Genomic DNA, 17,480 nt, shown 5'->3' on the forward strand with positions numbered 1-17,480 from the left:
TAGAATAACATTTTAAGATTCTTGAGAGAAATTTTCATTACTAGACAGATCTAATTCGTTAGAATAGAGCACAAAACTAAATATATAAGGCAGTACAGCAGTTCTCAAACTTTTCTACATCGGCATCTGAAAAATGTTATGACCTCTCCATTTTATTTCATTTCTCTCTTCCATCACCTCCTCCCACCAAAGCCAACGAAAACTTCCAAACCAGCTGACACAAATTGGTTTAAGAAGCTAAAGGTCTGCAGTGGTCAACAGAAGTCAGAAGTGGCTTGTGTGCTACTTCCAGACCACAAAGACTCAATACTCAATACATTCCATCTAAAGTACAAAGTGGAAAAATTATGTGGGACTGAGGCCCTAAAAGCCTCTTTACAATTTCTCCATTCGACAGGAGCGCACCCTAGATCTACCCAGCCTCACCCAGAATGAGCTTAGCTACCTGAACCAGTGTCTCTGTAAAACACAAATTTTTAAAAAGAATTTTGCAACACAGTATCTGAAGTCTTTGTAGGAAACCTAGTCACTGAGATATGATCAATAACTACTCCTCCTAAGTGGCCTTGAAAGCAGACTGTAATAGAGCCCCAAAGCTAGACCTCCACTAAATTTTACAATTAAGGATTCACTGTGCTCAAAACCTATCAAACTCTTTGATATTCATTCTTAACCAAAATACACATTTCAATTCTAAGGAGACAAAAACGAGGAAGTCAAAATATACATCTACTTTCCTTCTTGCAATATACCTTCCCCTGTGCCAAATTACCCCTGCAGAGAGCCACTGTGCTAACCATTAGTCCAAAGGATTCCTAAGCATCTCAAAAAGAGGTACCTTGGTTCCTGATGGTCGTCGTATAATGGAAAAATGATCCCCCAGTAGACGGTCATCCTGGGTAAAGAAGCCAGTAATGAAAGTACCCCGTCATCTGGGTTTCTACTTACCCTCAGTAACATCCGGGGGGTTAGAAGTCCGGTCACTGGCTGGATCCAGTGCAACAGTTCCCAGTGAGGTGGTGGCTCCAGACATCTCACTCATGGGCTCACTACGGCTTGTTTCAGGCACACTTTCCCGGGAGCTAAATCTTACTCGGGAACTGGATCGAGAGCTGAGGTCCGGGCTGGTGTCTGACAAACCTGGAATGTCATCGATCTTTGTTGGTGTCACCATGAACCGAACTGAAGCCATCTTGCTGGTGGTTTCTGGAGGATGCATTTTTCCTTTTCTTTTCCTTTATAAGGACAAAGAAAAAGGAAAACCCCGCAAAATCCTTCCTCCTACGCTAGCTACTTTTGCTTGCAAAAATAGAAAAGATAACTTTTTTAAAAAAAACCTTGACACCACACAAAAAGCCCCAAATAAGAATCCTTTTCCTCAAAATTCAAGCAGATTGTCCTCTAAGTCCACCACCAGTAGCTGAAAGATATTTTTTAAAAAAAACGACAAAATGATGCCAATCTCGTGTAACTTCGTTCCCTCAGAATGAGGAGCTACCTAGCTATCACCCCTGGTCCACGGCTGCGGGCTCCGTGCCATGGTCTCAGAGAAGCAGGTGAAGCCTTTCTCCTCCTGAACCCCAGGTTTCGGCCGAGGTAGTCAGTCCTTTATCTGGCAAATGTCCCACGGTTCTAGTTGAGCAAAGCGCGCGCAAGCCCACCCTTACCAGGCAAATATAGCATAGATCAGACTGCGAAACTGTGTACACCGGCCACCTGTTGTGTATCAGGTGAATACCCCGCAGGTCTGGCTGGGAGGAGGTTTGTGCAGAGCCACCCGATGTTTCTGAGGCCGATAATCCACTTGGGTCTGGCGGGAGAGGTGCGCATGCATAACGGGAAAAATATCCTACACTACTAGATGGAGGAGAATGAGGAGAGCCGGGTGAGCAGAGGAGGAAGCAGGGGCAGAGCGGATTCCAGCCTCTGAGAGGTCTGCCGGGGCGGCCCGCCCGCTCTTCTGGCAAAAAAGGTCCCTGGGATCTGTGAGGAGGCGGCTAGCCGATGGAGACGACTCGGACTGCAGCTCACGGTCGTGGCAGCTCGTTGCTAGTCCATCGAGCCCATGGCCGGCAGTGTGACAAGACCCGCCACCCTCTGCGGGGAGATGCTTTCTCCCCTTCCAGGGCCCCGGCGCAGGTCAGCCCCTCGCCCCTCTTCCTTCGGGTCCCAGCAGCGGAGGAGACGGCCTCGCAGACTGGCCCTGGCTGAGCAGGAGGGACAGAAGGCGAGGAGGAGGTCGCAGGTGCGGAATCCCGGCGCCAGCTGATGCGGGTGCGCGCGCAGCTGTTGTTTACGAGCCGGTAACAGTTTCCGCGCCGCGGCGCGCGCAGGAAGGATCGGGCTGCCGGGGAGGGCGCTCCCTCCCCGGCCAGACGCGAGAGCAGCCGTTATGTGACCTCACCGCCCCCGGCCCCGGGCCCGGAGGGCTGTGCCCGCGCAGCCGCAGCCCCTCCCGTCCCTCCCCACTCGTTCCTCATTCGAGGCTAACGGTCCCAAGAGAAGCCTCGGGGAGCCGTCTGAGGGCGGTACCGTCCCGCAACCGCCCGACAGCCCCGCCCAGCCTCTGCAGCCCGCGAGGCGCTGGAGAGAGCTGCGCGCATGCGCTCGCTCGGGTCGCCCCAGGACTGGAGGGCGAGGGGCAGAACCCAACACGGGAGGCCCGGAGCACGACGGGAATTGTAGTTGGGTGTGGGGGCCTGAGCTGCACGCACCAGGGATAACCACATCCTTTTCCTTCTTGGTTCTGCTGTGTTGCATAAACTCATTCTGGAGGCATCTCAGAGAACAGGCGACACCCTTTGCCCTCAAAATCTCAAAACCCATCTCTTTAATAAGACTCTCTGAAAATACCATTAATAATTTAAAAATCACTAACTTCCCAACACCATGTATCTAGGTATGACTCTTACTGGAATTTTTATGTAGAGGTGTATTCCTAAAGCATCGTATCCTCTAATTTATATACACTTTGTGGTACATTTCTTTTTCCTTTTTCTTGTCCTTTAAAAAAAATGCTGTCTTTCACAATATATACATCATATTAGGTTGTACACCTTAAATATATGCAATTTTGTCAATTATACCTCAACATAGCTGGAAAAAAATATTATGTTCACTTTCTAGTCAGACTTTAAGTTCCATTAAAGAAAACGTCTTTAATATTAGATCTGGAAAAGACATTTAGATACTTTCTCTTGACTCCATTTGCCGTGTTTTCCCTACTACTGTCATCAGAATATTTTTCTTAGCATGTTTATTTACTGCATGGATAGAGGTGTTGAATAAATTTTGACTAGCAATGTTTTGTGAGATGGTTATTTCCTATAGCTTTGATCAAGACGTTTAAATTTAACAATCAAGGCCCTGGCTTTGCCTGGGTCCTTGCTCCTCACAAGTGGAAATGTTCTTCCACTTGTGGAATGGTATTTAAGACCTGAGCCACGATATTCCCTTTTATCAAATGACACACAAAGTCCAAAGACTGGTAAAAAAACATCCAGGTAACAAAATGAAAAATAAATCCTCATTTAAAATGTAAACCTCCTCAAAACTTGAGTCTTTATAAAGCCTGTGATTATTGATTCAGGCTCACAGGCCTCCTACCTGAGGAAGCAAGAAATTCACCTCCCTAAGGGATCAGTTTTTTCCTCAGGCAGGCCTGCTATTCATTCAAATCTCACAGAATTTCCCTTTATAAAGAAGTGCTGGATCTTTAAAATACCCAATTTTGTTTCACAACAGTGTATTTCATCCATTTATATATACTACCTAATACCAATAAATTATACCTCTTAAGACTCTTGTCCCATTTCTGAGCACATCTCAGAAGACATTAATACCCAGGGGATCTCTTAAGGAAAAAGTCCTCAGTATATTCAAACCTGTTTGCCTTTTCTCCTCTCCTTTACTTAGGAATATTTCCAGGTTAAATTCTTTTCATTTCAGTCTACACCACAGGTAGCATGGAACAATGCTAATCCTTTTTCTCTGGTGGGTGAGGGAGTGGGAGTAACCTATAAAGACAGAATTACAGTCACCCTTAAAAAAAATTGGTAGCAGAATTCATTTACTAACTTTGGTGCTTAAGAAACTTCCATAGCAGATCCTTTTCTAGTCATTTGCAGAATTTTTAATATTTCTTCAATCATTATCCCCTTAATAGTATAAAATAACTCTCTAACATCCCTCAGATCCAATGCTAAGAACCCTGTAAGTGAATAGGTTAAAAAATAAGAAATTTTTAATTAACTCCCAACACTAGCTTGAAAGACAAGATCCCTGCTTGAAGCTCTCATATCTCATCTTCTAAATTAAGATCCATGAAGAGTTCCAAATAGCATCTAGCTGCCAAAGAGAATATAAAGTTAGGTGTACCTAAGAAGACAACTCCTTGATGGAGAGAACTAAAAGCCTGGAATTATTTCCAGAAGGGGTGTAAATATGCATAAAGGCATTCCTATTCATAATGGTTGGACAAACACTGTAGATACATTAAGAACCACCAGTGAACCCTATCAATTTTAGAGTTGGAAGAGAACTTAGAAAGGATGAGAAAAATGGGACTAAACACGTTAAGTGACTTTCTCAAAGTTAGACAAAGAGGGGAGAATCCTGGTCTCCTGACTTCCAATTCACTGCCTTCCCTCTACAAAACAGCTATTATTTTTCAAGCAACTCTTCCATTTTGAGTCAAAATTTCAAAGGGCAAGAAATTACTTAAATGACAACAGGGGTATTTTTCAGTGAATGTTAACCATTGTGGAAGCATCTTTCTTAACCCTTCTTCCCCTTCCCCAACATCCTCCTATCACGAAGAGCACAGCACGACTCCTGCTACAGCAGCAAATTAAGTTTTTCTTCCAAGTGGACTTGCTGTATCTTTGGGAGTACTCCTCCCTCTCATCTCCCGCGTTTTTGCTTTTATTTTTAAACCACTTCTTTCTTCCCATGACCTACAAAACAAGAGCTCTTTCAAATTATTTTAATAACCTGGCAGTGACTGAAAATACGAAAAGAAGATTCAAACTTGTCCCCTCTAAGGGGGATGCTACCATGATTGCCTCACACAAACATGATCAAAGGCAATGATGAGACGGATTCCAAAGAGCAGGGGCGGTAAGAAGGCTTCAAGGCTCACAGATTGAAGAGCTTCGTTTCGGAAAGTCTCTTGAGGCGTGGCAGGTGGCAGAAGAGACATGAAATTTAAGGGACTCTCAGAGGACAGGGCGCGGTTGCTGGGTCATGAGCACCTTGAAGCGTTTCTTGATGGTGATTCGGTGTCGAGAGTATTTGTCGTCTGGGGAGAACCGAGCAGGATGGGCCGAGCAGGTCTGCTGTCCCATAGGGTCAAGCTTCTGCTCGAGAAAGAGAGAACATAATCTTAGTACCGGAGTGATGGGAAAACTCAATCACTGGAGTCATAAGGGAGATGGAGGCTGGGATAGGGAGCGGGCTGCGCAAAAAAAAGGAAACAGGAGGACAGGAGACGCGACAGTCAGCTCAAGAAATCACACACTCCTGCTTCTACCACGCCTGCCTCCTGGGCCTTCTGGTTCCTCTCACCCAGCGAGGCAACTCGGTGCCTGGTCTCACCCGCTCCTCCGAGCTACATTTCTCGCCATGTCTATTTACAACCTGTTTCCTCCACTCACCTTGAGTGTATAAACCCGGTCTCCCTGCTCGTTGAGATAATACTGGAGAAACATGATCAGACTAAACACAGAGATTCCAACTCCGTCCGCAGCTGGGTCTAGCAGACGGCAGCGCGTGTTTGCCAATTTCCTTCCTGTGTAGCCGGAAGTCTCTTTCTCAAGGCATGCCGGGAAATGTAGTCCATTTAGGCCTTTCTCCAGCTGGCCGAAAGTGGGCGCCCTAGTGCAGGACTTGGCCCAGTTGCAACCCAGTTGCAACTTTTGCGGGCGTTGGCGCCCAGTTGCAACCTTGCAGGCGTTCTAAGACTCGTGGAGTATGCCCCCTGTGTGCCAGACACTGCTAGACTGCTAGGCATTAGAGGGGGGGTAAGGATGGATGTGGGTTGAACATTGATGAACAGAATCCTGTCTTTATTTCTAGATGCACACCCATTTCAGGCGCAGTATGTTTCTAGAACGTGGAGAAACAATAGCTCCAGGATTCAGAGCCCCTTTACCTTAGGGAAGAAAGAAGAAGGTTTTCTTCCCTCCCCTCTTTTACATCCGATCCCCCCGCCCTATTTCAAAGTATTGGCGGTAAAGAGTGCATGATGGGTATTCAATATTCTGTACAGCGAGGAGAGCGTGAAGTGATTTTATGAAACTGGTGAAGTATATTTTGAAGTTGAACCAAGATTCAAACTCAGTTCTCTTTACCACAAAGTCAGCGCTCTTTCTTATGGTGGTGAGTAGCTAATAATAGCATAATATGATGCACCTCCGAGGGGGTATTTCGAAATTTTAAAGGACTGTCCTTATAGGACTCTATTTTAAAAAACGCAAATTGGAACCCAGGTATTACAAAGATGATCGTTGCAGTATTATCTATAATGGAAAAACATTGGAACATATATTAATTTTATAACCAGAAAAACTGAAAGGCTTTTTTTTTCCTTTAAGAATATAGTTTATATTTACTTGTAGTTGCATAAAATATCTCTGCAGGGATTCACATAATATTGGTTTCCTCTGGGATAAAGAACTCAGTTCCAGAGGAAAGGAGTGGGAGGGAGACTTGTTGTATATTCCATTTTGCATAGTTTGACTTTTGAATCATGCTGATATATTACTCATTTAAAAAATTAAAATTATTTGGAAAAATTTTAAAACAACAAAGTAATTTAACAAACAAAAAGAGGGACTTTTTGGTCTTGAAATATTAGGTGGAATGGCAGTTGATAGAGTGGGGCTTTTCAGACAAAGGTAAGGCTGAGCCTTCTGTGGAGTGCAGAGCTGATGGAAGTAGCCTCTTTGGGAACTGCAGGACAGCCTTCCAAGGAAATGATATGAATACAGCAGTGGAACACACTGGATTTTCTGAGACAATCCTAATTTCAGTCTGTTCCCTTGATCCTTAAGTACACCAGACTATGTGCTCTGAATTTGGTTCAGAAAATATTGCCAACATTGAAGTAAGTCAAGGGTCTGCCACAATGTACTATTAATAGGAAATCAGGTACAGAACTGGGTGGGATTGAAGGGTACAAAACTAGATATATTGGTGAAGCATTGTATAGGGAACTGAGATGTAAAACTATAATGCTGGGAATCTAAGAAGGAATTTACAAATTGCCCTAAAGAGGTACACAACAACTGTGTCGCCATACTCTGGTTTGGAGCAAATCCCTGGTTACTGCTTACTTACTAGAGTCATTTGTGGAATATCTCCCTACCCCTGACCGTGTATTCCCCTCTCCCCTCCCCCACTGCAGAATGCCTTAAGTCCTAGATTCTAGTTCTGTTGTAATCTGATTTTTACCCTCCCTTCCTTGGATCCCTGTGTATCTACTGGAGCCAGGTTACTCTCTGGGTCCTGGACCTGTCTCATTCTGGAGGCTTCCAGATAGCCTTGGTTAGTGCCCAAACCTCAGAGGATGGCTTCAGATGGAAGTAAGTCTGCAGGTGAGTGGGAGGCGGTGGGAGGGTCCCTGCCACCTGCTAGCATCCTTGGGGATTCAAATTTGACACTTTACCTGGGGACAAGCTCTTTGGGCCGACCTAGAGGGATGTGAGATCAGTAGAGACCCCACCAAAGGCCTCACACTGCAGGAGGCTGGGGAAGGGATTGTGTCATTAAGACTGGGGGCTGGGGAAGGAAGAGGGCCTCCTGGGAGGCAGATCAAAGCACCTCAGAGGAAAGTGCTTAGTATTGAAAAGGGATGGCAGTTAGCAACTTGCTTCTCTGAAAGAGGGACCCCTTTAACATGTGTTTGTGTGGCAGGGGCAGGAGCATGGGTGGGGCCCAGAGAGGGTTCAAGGGGAAGCCTCGAGTTCCTGTGTCTTCTTTAGGCAACTGGAGGCTGCTCTAGGATTTTGCTCTTAGAGAACTGAGCTGGGGCCATTCTGGATCTTACTGGGGGTGGCGGGGGCGGGGGGAGGGAGGCCTTACCTGGAAAACTGTTCAGTTGGGTTATCTGTTGCCAAGTCTGTACAGAAATGGCCTCCCAAAAGCTAGACTGGTATGTCCTATAAGTGCTTCTGCTCAGAGCCTCATGGCTCCTTCCAGCCCCAGAGATGGCTTCTCTCTCAGTTCAGGGAGCAGTTTTCCTTGATTCCCCAGGGGCAGGGGAGGTGGGTCACTTCACCTGGGATGAGAGTTGGGGCTTCCCTGACGTGCTCTCAGCTTTTGTACCTTTTGTGGAGCTCAGGCCTTCAGACCCATTTCGTTGAGTTCTGTACTTAGAATGTTCCTGGCCCTCTGCTGTATGGGTGAGATGATGAGTTTGCTTATGTTCCATGTCTCCTTCATAGTCTGGAAGCGGAAGCTGAGTGTTGTTACTTTGCCAGTGGGATATGCTTTATAAGAGGGGGAAGAGAATAGCATGAAATTAGGCAAATGATCTTCTCTTGTTACTGTTAACAGTCCTAGGAGACACATGTCCTGATTAATTAAGTACATGTTTTATGTATTTATCGTTGGTCTCTTTGGACCAGAGTCCCAGTAGCTCCTCCTCAGCAGGTACTGTGTTTTGGACTTCATTATCAGTGCCTTGTTCATAGTGGACCCAACATTTCTGATATTAGGAACTGCAAGCAGAGGGATCACAGATAGTCTCCACTGCCAAATTTTAACACGTCCAGCAGCTACTTAAAGCTCTGGGAACGTCCCTCCCCACACTTCCCTCCCTTTGCTCATTTCCTGACCCTTATCTCTAGTCATTCCTGGCTGTTATATAATGAAATTTCTGGGAACCAAACATCTAATCCACACACCCTCTTCTGGGAACAGCGTTTCTGTGAGTGGTGGCAGAGACCACAGAGCAGTTAGGCATAGGGTTCAGGTGGTTTGAATGTGTTGGGAATGGGTGGGAATAAAAGATATACCTGTATGCTGGGTGGGATGTGTTATGGCCTATGAGCTCGTAGGTTCAAGGATCACTGCAGCTTCTCTAGTGCAATAATTCTCAACTGGGAGTAAGGGACATCAAAATCACTTGGGGGACATTTGCAAACTACATGAGTTCCACCTCCATATCCCCTACCTCACCTGTTGAGAATCAGAGCTCTGATTTTTCAGGGACTAAAGTTGAACTCTGATGACCTAACTTCTGGTCTCCTTTTTTCCTTCTCCACTCTCTCTTTTTCTTTGTCTTGCCAGCATCTCCGTTGCCAGGACCAGATGTGACCATGAAACCTGGCGCCACCCGATCTCCTTTCACTGAACTTCCCTTTCCCCCACCTGCTCCTGGCCCACCAGACCAACCACCTTGGGAGCTGCCTCCACAGCCCCCCATACCTTCAGCTTTCTCTCCAGGCAACCCTCTGGTGCTCTCTGCTTTCCCCAGCCCCTTGTTGGTGACAGGGGATGGAGGCCCTGGCCATCCATCCAGTGGGGCTGGACCTGGCAAAGTCGTTGTCAAAGTCAAGACAGAAGAGGGGCCAGCTGATTCCTCACAAACTCAGAACTTGATCCTTGCTCAGACTGCCCTCAGTTGGATTGCCTCAGACACTCCCTGCGGGGTCTCCGAGGGTCCTCCCCCTCAATTCGTGACAGCCACTAACATCAGGACCCTTCTGCCCACTAAGGCTGTTGGAGTGAGCCAAGAGGGCCTCCCAGGCCTTCCTGCTCAGGCTCCACCACCAGCTGCCCAACTTGCCCCCATTGTGGCCCAGGAAAAGGCTTGGCCAGGGCCACCTGGGGCATCCAGGGAAGGAGGTCCTGCAGCCGCCAGATCCAAGTCCTCACTGGGTGACCTCTCCTATACTTCCAAGGGTGTTTATGAGAACTTCCGTCGCTGGCAGCGCTACAAAGCCTTGGCCCGGAGACACTTATCCCAAAGTCCCGATGCAGAAGCCTTTTCCTGCTTTCTTATGTAAGTGGGGAGATTTGAGAGTAGTTATCCTAGGGCTTTAAATAAGGAGGAGTTTGGGATGGACAAAAGAGATTAGGCTATTTAGGAATACTTGAGGGCAGGTCCTAAGAGCGATGGAGATGCTATGAGAACAAAAAGCATAATAACTATAATAATGATGATGATAATGATAATAAGCCTTTTTACCCACTTCCCAGATTATAACATTCTTAGAAGTGTCTTCTCTGGGTCCTCAAATCCTTGTGAGTTCAGACAAACATTTTTACAGTAATCCTCACTTTTGGATGAGAAGACTGAAGCTCAGGGAGGTTTCCTGTCATAGAGTGAGGAGAAAGGATTAGAATTTAGGTCTCTGACATCAAGTGCCAGAGTCCCTCCATTCTGGTTTCCTACCTTCTGACATGAGACATGGAGTTGAGCTGTGTAAACTGGCTAGGATGAGGAGTGTTGGACCCTGCAGGGCCAGGCAGATGACCTTGTATGTGCTATCCCCGCACCGCCTCGTGTTTTATTCAGAATTCAAGTTGAAATAGTGAGGTGGTAGAGCTTGCATAGTGGTCAAGGGCCTAGCCTAGGCTCCACCACTCACTACATTTGTGACCCTGACATTTAAATATCTTTGCTCTCAGTTTTCTTATGTAGAAAGGGGATGATTATACCTACCTTAGAGGATTGCTGAGAAGGTGAAATGAGTTAATATATGTGCAGTGCTTAGCAGAGTGCCTGGAACAGGGAATGCCTCATTAAATGGTAGCTGCTATTATTTTTATTATAAAAAGGCAATCTAGAAGAGAAAAAGAACTCACAAAAGGCCAAAGTGTCTATGTGAGTGGATGCTTAGCCGAGGAGCCGAGGACCCGTGGGCTGTGTTGTATTTATAAAGCAGTCATTAGCTATCTGAGGAATTTTCTCTTTTTCCCATCCAGACCCGCTGCCTCTGTCAACTGCACTGTACTCTGAACATTTTGTGTAAACCACTGCATAACACATACCACATTTTACTGGACTGAAAAAAATGTAAATGTTGTTTCTCCAGTGGTTGAACTCCTAAGGAATCTCCCTTTCCACCCTGACTCTGGGTGAATAAACCAAAAGGCTCCCCCAAAGTCCTTAGTGTAGATCACCTCACAGGGTCCCCGTTTTCTCCAGACAGCTCCGAGTTCTCTCTTGAAGGCTGGCAGGCTGACCTTCTAACTCTTGAGCCAGCACTGTTGAATTTCCAGCTCCTGGCCTCTTCCTGCTTTCCTCGCTCAGGGGCTCTGGGAAGGGTCGCTCCAAAACTGCTGTCCAGAGCCCCTGCAACAGTCACTTGGGAAGCTGGTACAATGCTTGGTCCTGGGGTGCTGTAATCCATATTTATAACAAGCTTCATCAGGTGATTCTAGACACAATAATGCCTGAGGACTGCTGGGAGGTCAGAAGGGCAAAAATGAACCAGAGAGCTCAGAGAATTGATATTTGATTGTGAGGGGTATCCCGGAGGCAAAAAAACCCCCTAAAAACCAACAAGTAAAAACACCACACAATCTTTAAACAGAGATATGTTTCGGGTAGTGAGTGCCTTTTATTAAAATGCAAGAGCCTTTGGACAGTTAAGCCTACTGTACAATAAGTCCCATTAATTTAATAACCTGTTATTATAACATTTTTATATATTATATAACATATATAATACATAACACATATATAACATATTATAATAATATATAATATATATAACATATGTTATATATTATATAACATTTCTTTCTGATGTTTTGTTGAGGAGAGCACTGTGAGAATTAAGGATGGTTTACTTCAAAAGGTGGGGAGAAGAATCACCTGTTTGACTTGTATGAGATTTGTAAATTTCAGTGGGAAGACAGGCCAGTCTGGTAAATGGATGAATGGGAGGTGTGGGGTCTGGAAGTCTTATCAGAATTGGGACATAACAGGGATTGAAGGGCATGGGGTGTGTATTGAGGTGGATGAGGGGGCACACTTGTGGAACGTGACTGACCCCCTGGGGGTTTTAGCCCAGTGCTTCGTTCTCTGGCCCGGCTGAAGCCCACTATGACCCTGGAGGAGGGACTGCCAAGAGCTGTGCAGGAGTGGGAGCGCACCAGCAACTTTGACCGGATGATCTTTTATGAGATGGCAGAAAAGTGAGTCAGACCGACCCTCATTCTCCTGGGAGGGCTGTGTGGCTAATGGATGGGGGCAGGTAAAAGAGGCTTGAGTCTGGGTGTGTGGGTGATTAGGAGGGGTGTAGAGTAGGATAGGACCTCTTGGATCCTTGCTGCTTTTTCCACCACCTTGACTCTTGGGTTTTTTTCTGTCCTGTCTCCTCTTGGAAGCTCTCCCTTCTCCAGATCTTGAATTATATAGGGGCCTTGATATTGAAGCTCTTAGGGTGGGATTGGAGCCCAATTGGTGTAAAAAATTCCATGCAGAAGGGACCTAAGAATGAGGAGGTAAGCCCTATTAGGCAGGTTCCTTCCTATCTGATTGACCAGGAAGCAAGTGACTACTGATGCAGACCTTGGGACCACTCCTTCTCTGGAAATAGTGGCACAGAAATCATTTACCCGTCATCTCAGGGAGGGGCAGGTTCTTGAAGAGGTTGGTCAGGTGAGAGTCCTGGGTGCCCAAAGTGGTGTCCTGGCTTATATCCCCTATTTCTCCATGATAATCTCCTTCATTAACAAGATAACTCTGAGGAAAATGAACTCTTTCCTCCAAGCTTAGCTTCCACTTTCTCCCCGAAATCTTGTGGATGCATACCTCCTAGATTTACTCTTCCAGGGCCAAGCCCAGCCTCAGGACTCCTGGATCTCAGCACTGTCTCCTGGCAGGAATTGCCTTCAATTGCAACCCTAGGCTGGCTACAGGATTTCAGCCATTCTTTAACATTTGTAGGCAGGGGCAAATGAGGCCTTGAGGAGGAGCCCCTTGTGGGATCCTGCCAGGCTGTGGCATAGGCCTGACGGAATTCAACAAGCCTGTACTGATTGCTGCTGCATACCCTCAGTGATGCTGAGTGAGGCTGGGTGTGAAACAGAAGTGAAAGTCATGGCTCTGTCCTAGAGAAGCTTATAAGCTCTAGATTGTTCATTTTCTTAACAAGCTTCCTAAGTGATGACTGCAGGTGAAGGGACTCTGTAGTGACCTTGTGAGGTTTCCCCAGAACTCTTATTCAGCCATCTGTGAGCAGCTCCCTCCTGGTGTCTGGGTTCCTGAAGGGTCTGGCCTCAGCGCTGCCCGGGCCTTCCTCACCCTCTGCAGGTTCATGGAGTTTGAGGCTGAGGAAATGCAGATTCAGAATACGCAGCTGATGAATGGGTCCCAGGGCCTGCCTCCTGTAGCCCCTCCGACACTTGATCCTCCAGGGCCCCTGGCCCCTGAGGTTTGCCAGCAGCCAGGTAAGGCTACCCAATTCCAACAGGAGCCGTGAGCCAAAGGTTCAAGGGGAGGCACACAGAAACCAGTCACAGGTTAGGGAAGGCATGGCCCTCACTTCTGCCACTTTACCTCCAGGGAGTGGCAGTTGATGTTCCAAACAATATGTACATAGGAGGCTGGGTTCTCAGGTTCCCTTGGTTCTACACTAGGTATTGATGTTAGGCCAAGTAGACTAACTACTCCCTCACCGAGACTGTAGATGAGGCACACAATACCACATCTGCCTAAGAAATGGGGGCTGTATCAGGGGACTTCTTGGAATTTCAGAGGTTCCAAGATTCCTCAGTGATTCTCTCTCTTAGACCATCTGGCTCCTAAATCTTCTCCCATGGCTGGTACTCTTTCAGGTTGGCTTGATCCAGCCTGGAACGATTTCGGTGTACCTAGATTGCTGTCCTTACAAGCACGGGATTGGGAGGCAGAAGTCGTAGTCTCTGTGCCACTTCTCATTTTTCCTCTCCATCTCTTCCCTTAGTGTACATTCCCAAGAAGGCAGCTTCCAAGGCACGGGCCCCCCGCCGGCGACAGCGCAAAACCCAGAGGCCTCCAGTTCCTGAGGCACCCAAGGAGATCCCACCAGAAGCTGTGAAAGAGTATGCTGACATAATGGAAGGGCTGGTGGGGAGCTACTTGGTCACTGAGGAGTCAGACGGAAAACAGGCAGAGGAAGAAGAGCAGCCGGAGAAAGAAGGGATATATCCAGATCTGGGTCTCCAGAGCTACATCGATGAGCTGTGTTCTCAGGAGGTCTTTGTCTCCCAGGTGGGCTGGGCTCGGAGGTCTGGTTTCTAGCAGATCCTGGGGTGGGAACTCCAGGGAACCAAAGATCTAGGGTTCCGCCTGGGGCAGTTAGGAACTAGGCTCTCTTCTGTACTGAGAGATGTCCGTGCATGCACGCACACATGTGAATTTGTATAGGTGGTGGAGGTGAGTTGGGTAGGGGGGCTCATGGCTTCTTCTCTAGAGCGTCTTGGCTCACAGGTTACCTCCTGTCAAAGACTCACATCACTTTTCCTTCTGTTCCCCAGGTGGAGGCTGTCATTCACCCTCAATTTCTGGAAGATCTGCTGTCCCCAGAACAACAGAGGGATCCTTTGGCCTTAATTGAGGAATTGGAACAAGAAGAAGGACTCAGTCTTGCCCAGGTAAACCTGGGAAGTAGGGAATATCAGAACAGGAAGCTTGCATGATTTTTTCTAACCCTACACTGTCTTGGATGGTATGACTTCTGTAGGCAAACAGCTTCAGGATTGGGCTTCAGGTGCTGAGCAAGTAGGTAAGGGACAGTGGTAATGCAGGAACAGGGGAGTGTGTGGGCTCAAAGCACAAGAATAAGGCCCAAGAAGGGAAGAGAAGAGCTACGGTATCTGTCTTTGATACAGTCACTTATGCTACTTGCTTGCATTCTCTGCTCTGCTTAAGTACCATCTCCTTACTACCCACTCAGCCAGCCCTTCTTACAACCGTGTATAGATCAGTATTTATCCATTCTCCTTCCAGCTGGTCCAGAAGCGACTCCTGGCCTTGGAAGAAGAGGAGGATGGGGAGGCACCTCCAAGTTGCCATGGAGCTCAATCGGACTCAAGTCTTTCTGTTTCTGATGAAGATGAAGATGGGAGTGGGCGGCTTCGGCCCTCATCTGGGTCTCGGGTGGCTGGGGGCACTGTTCGCCTTGGAAAGGCTGCTTCTCTAGGAAAGCGGGCAAGAGAAGTGCATGGTGGGCAGGAGCGGGCCCTAGATGGCCCAAGGGGGATGCGTAGGGATGGGAACACTCTGTCATCCCCCAGCAGCTGGGACCTGCAGCTAGAACTTGCAACTCTACAGGGAACTCGAGGACCCTTAGGTACAGAGAGAAGAGGGTCTGGGAAGGTTACAAACCAGATATCCCCATATCAGGATGACCACTTGGGAGGTGCTGGGACCCCTGCGCACTCCCTGGTGGCTGATAGGACTTCCGAGGCTCTGCCCCTTTGCTGGCAGGACAGCCCCCAGCTCGAGATGGTTCCCAGTTTGGATGCTGGCCTTGTAAAGCCAGCTCCTCTGCAGGGACAGGGGTTAGAAAGGCAGGTTGTGGGCTTACAGAAAGGACAACAGACAGGGGGTCTTGGAGCGCTTCCTCAAGGGAAGGAACTGTTGGCAGTGTCCCAGGAAGGCTCTTCAGGAACCATGTGGGAAAATGACAGAGGTCCTCCCCTGGCTCAGAGTCATGAGCAGAGCCCTTCCCCTAGAGCAGCTGGGGACAGGGAGAGGGACATGGATGGGGATGGGGCCTCTCTCAGTCCAGGACTTTGGCTGAGCAGTGAGATGGATGCCGTAGGCTTGGAGTTGCCCTTACAAATTGAGGAGGTCATAGAAAACTTCCATGATGGGGAATGTGGAACTGAGTACCAGGGAGGCTGCCAGGCCCTGGGCTCCAGAAGTAATATTTCTCTGGGTCCTGGAGAAACCACAGCACCTGGGGATGTGGGGAGCAGTGTAATTCTCTGTGGAGGCCCCAATGCCACAGCTGCCCTAGAAAAGAGAGACCACTGCAGCTTGCCAGAACCTCTGAGGGCCAACAGCCCTGCCTTGAGGCCTACAGACAATAGGGAACAGAGCCCTGAGGCTGTACAGGATCCCAGTGACCTGTGGGCAGAAGGTTGCCCTCCATTGCTGGGAAGCAGAATTGGTGCCTCCACACTGGGGGCTTCCAAAGAAAGCCTCTTCCCTGCATGTCAAGGTAATATCCTTACCCTGGGGCCCCAGGATACCACCTCCTTCCCCGAGGCCAGCCAAGAGGCAGGCAACAGAGGCAATTCCATTTCTCCCCTGTTGGAAACCACAGAAAACATCAACATACTAGATGTTACAGATGCCTGTGGCCTCCAGCTAGGGGTCAATGAGGATACCTGCCCACCAAATTTTAATTCGTATGACCCCGAAGGAGAGGGCAGAGAAGATACCGATTTATCCAAGCCTAAAGACCTTGCCCCCTCGCCAGGGAATCAAGAGTCTTATGCACGTGAGACGCCCAAATCAACATCTCCTTACCAGGGCCTTGGAAGCACTTCCCCTAGATGGGGAACCAGGGATGCCTTAACTCTGAGAGAAGCCTCCCCTGTTAGTGAAACACGCAGTTCAGCAGATGGGGCCAAAGGAAAGGAGGAGGAGGAGGAGGAAGATGAGGAACTCTCCAACTTTGCCTACCTCTTGGCCTCCAAACTTAGCCTGTCGCCAAGGGAGCTTCCCCTCAGTCCTCGTCCAGCCTCAGGCCTGTCCTCCAAAGGTAGGGGGGTCCAGAGAGCATCCCACTCCCTCTCTGCTGAGGCGAGAGGCCTTGGCCAACCTCCATTTCCTGTTGCCAAGTCTGGAAAGCGAGCTCTTGTTGGGGGTCCAGCCTCTGCAGAAAAGAGGCCCTATGTGGAAGCTGAACTTGGGGGCTCTGGGGAGAAACCCCTGACTCTGGGTGTGGTTCGACCCTCACAGCCTCGTAAAAGAAGGCGTGACAGTTTCCTCACTGGCAGAAGGAAGAAACGACGTCGTAGCCAGTAGGGAACATGGGACCATCTTATCCCACCTGCCGGTCCCTGAAGGTGGGGCCCCCGAGTATGTTTCACCCAGGCTGCACACCAACAGACTTGTTCTCAGTCTTAGGTTGTTTTGTTGTTCTGCAAAAGTGGCAAGTGTGGGAAGGGAGGTCCCCTTGGTGGGAGGTGAGGAGGAAGTACCTTTGGAAGGAGTTGTATGGGGAAAGAAATGAATACAGATTTCTTTTGTTGGAAAACGCTCTCAACGTGCCCTTTTGTACTCACCTCTTTGCTGGTAGATGGGGTAAGAAGCTGTAAAGAAGAAATTAGGTGGGGGTGGTCCCAGATTCTATGGATCCAGACACCTTTCCAGCCTCCAGCCTTCTCTAGACTCCCTGATAAGAGGTCCCCAGGGATCACTTTATTCCTCCCCTCATCAAAAGCCTGGACATCCTATCATTGTCAAGTCTCCCTTTAAAAGTCTATAGATGGAAAGATTTTTCTTTTTTTTAACCTACCAGATCTGA

General features: G+C 48.0%; 3 protein-coding genes across 9 annotated transcripts in view; 1 reads left to right on the forward strand and 2 right to left on the reverse strand.

Moving 5' to 3' along the window:
- SLC12A6 (solute carrier family 12 member 6) overlaps nt 1-2,623 on the reverse strand; it is an 82,693-nt gene extending 80,070 nt beyond the window's left edge. Inside the window, exon 1 of one of the 3 annotated variants that reach the window (XM_070584615.1) lies at nt 949-2,623. In XM_070584615.1, coding sequence (XP_070440716.1) covers nt 949-1,219 — 271 coding nt within the window. In that variant the 5' untranslated portion in view covers nt 1,220-2,623. Of the gene's footprint in view, nt 1-838 lie in introns of all 3 variants that reach the window. The other 2 variants (XM_008516340.2, XM_070584628.1) reach the window with 2 other exon arrangements.
- A 2,347-nt stretch (nt 2,624-4,970) lies between these two features.
- NOP10 (NOP10 ribonucleoprotein) lies at nt 4,971-5,814 on the reverse strand. Its single transcript, XM_008516339.2, has 2 exons — nt 5,655-5,814; nt 4,971-5,357 (listed from the first exon to the last, which is right to left on the reverse strand). Exons 1-2 carry the CDS (start codon nt 5,706-5,708, stop codon nt 5,217-5,219), a joined length of 195 nt encoding a protein of 64 aa, XP_008514561.1. The 5' UTR covers nt 5,709-5,814; the 3' UTR covers nt 4,971-5,216.
- Nucleotides 5,815-6,122: 308 nt separating this feature from the next.
- On the forward strand, nt 6,123-17,210 carry NUTM1 (NUT midline carcinoma family member 1). 5 transcript variants are annotated; one of them, XM_070584587.1, is made up of 8 exons: nt 6,123-6,378; nt 7,492-7,583; nt 9,292-10,006; nt 12,022-12,150; nt 13,271-13,407; nt 13,923-14,209; nt 14,476-14,592; nt 14,948-17,210. In XM_070584587.1, exons 2-8 carry the CDS (start codon nt 7,568-7,570, stop codon nt 16,976-16,978), a joined length of 3,432 nt encoding a protein of 1,143 aa, XP_070440688.1. In that variant the 5' UTR covers nt 6,123-6,378; nt 7,492-7,567; the 3' UTR covers nt 16,979-17,210. The 5 variants fall into 5 exon arrangements, with proteins under 5 accessions (XP_070440688.1, XP_070440697.1, XP_008514558.1 ...); XM_070584596.1 differs by having other exon boundaries at nt 6,251-6,378; nt 7,492-7,595; nt 9,906-10,006; XM_008516336.2 differs by having other exon boundaries at nt 6,255-6,378; nt 7,492-7,595.
- Nucleotides 17,211-17,480: the final 270 nt, after the last annotated feature.

The sequence above is a fragment of the Equus przewalskii genome, chromosome 1, assembly GCF_037783145.1.
Source record: "Equus przewalskii isolate Varuska chromosome 1, EquPr2, whole genome shotgun sequence".
NCBI lineage: Eukaryota > Metazoa > Chordata > Mammalia > Perissodactyla > Equidae > Equus > Equus przewalskii.